A 2,414-nucleotide genomic window follows, 5' to 3' on the forward strand; every position below is an offset into this window, starting at 1 on the left:
AGAGATCTCCAGCAGCGCTGACGAAAAAGCCTGATCTTTCTGGATTAAGTACAATTAATCCTTAAGGCTTACAAGCTTAACTGTGTACTTGACAGGTAACGAGTAAAGATGATTTCTTCCATGAATGGCTCCTTTCGAAACAGAGATGGCGAGATTGCCGCACAGCCCGTGCATTTCACAGTTCTCCTGGGCAGCTGACGATAAAAACCAAGCCAAGAGCAAACAAGCACAAGACAGATCTAAGTGTAATTTTTTTTTTGCTATGTTTTGTGTCATCAACTCTGAAGAAACTCTCACATTGTCTACAAGTTTTAAAAAAAAGTTGTTTGTTTTTTTTTTAAATTACATTCCAAAATGCATTTGGGAAGCTCTAGCTATCTGATACTTGAGAAAGCGTAGTAGAGTTTTACATTCTTTCACATATATAGCATGGCACAAACAATGACAGTGACATTCATCATCTTCAAATTATTTCCTTTCATCACCTTCCTTCTCCTCCTCTAAGTTAAAATATAAGGATTTGTCATAGCCCATGAGATGGTTGTAATCCTGAGGATTCTGAAACAGCGTCGGATTAACAAGCATTGACTTCGTTTTAGCGTAAAATGTTGTAAACATCTTGGTGATGTCGGGAATCTTTACATCTTTCTGATGGAAAACAGTCACTTTTTCTGCCAAGATGGCGTTGTACGTAATGGCTGTATAGGTGTCCATTTCATCTTTGTAATAGAGCCGAATCACGTAACCTTTTGTAAGGACATGCAAAGTAACTGGTGTTACAAAAGTAAAAAACCCGATCAGCCCGTAAAAAGCAGCTTGTACAAAGAGGCTTTCAAATCCAATACCAGTTTTGAGCATGATGTAGGGCATCATGAACAGGTTGAATATGCTGGTGGAGTAAGAGAAAAACTTCACACCTACACAAAACAAAACGAAAATGAAGGTTAATACTTGAAAGTTATAATTACATACATTCTGCTACTACATACTGATGGCACTACTTGAACAGCTGAAGTTGCTGAAAAATCCACTTCCCCCTTTTTTTTTTTTTAAGCTCACAAAGAAATCACTGAAAGTTCAACCCTGTCTTTTTGCTACTGTTCTGGTTTGCTTATATGTTCATGTTAGGCTTATCAAAGCTGGTAGCTGGCTCTGTTTCTACAATGAGGTCAGCTACTAGCTATTACGCACACTATGAAAACAAGGAAGTTTTCCCTTCACAGACAGGAAGCTGATTTCAAAAGAAACTTGACAGAAATCATCACAGATACAACTGGGAATTTCTTTCTTCATGAGCAACTAATGTTGACATACAGAGCGCATTACAAAGCGGCTTGCTTGGTCCCTCACATCACTGGTAAAACCTAGGTTATTCAGTATTAACACACACTCCACAGCCACCCTGTGTGCAGCCTGAAAGATGGTCTGTGTTGTGGATCACCCACAGTCCTTAAGCCACCATGAGAACCAGCAGACTAACACGCTGTGATAATTAAGTACGTTAAGGCATACTTCCTCCTTCTTTAAGACACAGAAATGCGTGTCAGAAGAGATCCAAGGGGTTACCTTTCACTAGGTCTTTGTAACATTAACTGGTTAAAGGAAGATCAACAAAGTCTCATTATAGACAGTGCACTGCATTGTATTATCTGCCTACTTCAGAAACATTTCAGTAACATTTGAAAACATACAGAATGTAAATAGCAGTTACAACTGGTTTTTGTTTGCTACTGGGTAATACACTCCCAAGGCTGCAAAAGAAACAGAAGCAGGCTGAGGGGTTAGAGAGGTGCACAGTACCTACAGAACTCACTGCAGACCCAAGTGTAGAAACAGAAATCAAGCACCACCGCATTTTTTGTGCCATACAGAGGGTTCAGGTTTTAGCAGTTGAAAAGGAGAACATTTTCTCTTACAATGTTGTATTTTGAAGTTATTAAAAACTATTAAAAATTTTTAAAAAAAGGCAATACATATCACTTCAAGTCACATACCTAACACTGCCTTTGCCAAATTTCCTTTATAAACTAATCTTCCATGTTCTGGGTGTTCCTGAGGGGAGGATGTGCAGAGGCTGCGAACAGCTGCTCCTTGAAAAGATGTAACCTGAAAAATCAAAGCAGTACATGCCAAGCAACATCAGTACCAACCTACATTTTGTGTATAAACATACACACACATATACACATACATGTGTATGTACACACGCAAAGTTTCTCCTTGCCCAGAACCTATTCCCAGCACAGAATCCTAAAACGGTTTGGGGTTGAAGTGGCCTTAGAGATCACCTAGTTCCAACCCCCCTACCATGGGCAGGGACACACTTCACTAGACCAGGTTGCTCAAAGCCTCACCCAGCCTGGCCTTGAACATTTCCAGGGATGGAGCATCCACAGCTTCTCTGGGCAACCTGT

The 2,414-nt window shown here is 40.0% G+C and overlaps 1 protein-coding gene across 1 annotated transcript; it reads right to left on the reverse strand.

The window, feature by feature from the left end:
- Positions 1 to 399: 399 nt before the first annotated feature.
- On the reverse strand, positions 400 to 2,115 carry TMEM70 (transmembrane protein 70; the record flags this gene model as incomplete). Its single annotated transcript, XM_010152377.1, has 2 exons — positions 400 to 917; positions 1,995 to 2,115. Coding segments are annotated over 2 exons (570 nt in total), but the record flags the coding sequence as incomplete, so codon positions are not given.
- Between the last annotated feature and the right edge of the window lie 299 nt (positions 2,116 to 2,414).

This window comes from Eurypyga helias, unplaced genomic scaffold (assembly GCF_000690775.1).
Source record: "Eurypyga helias isolate BGI_N326 unplaced genomic scaffold, ASM69077v1 scaffold24555, whole genome shotgun sequence".
Classification (NCBI taxonomy): domain Eukaryota; kingdom Metazoa; phylum Chordata; class Aves; order Eurypygiformes; family Eurypygidae; genus Eurypyga; species Eurypyga helias.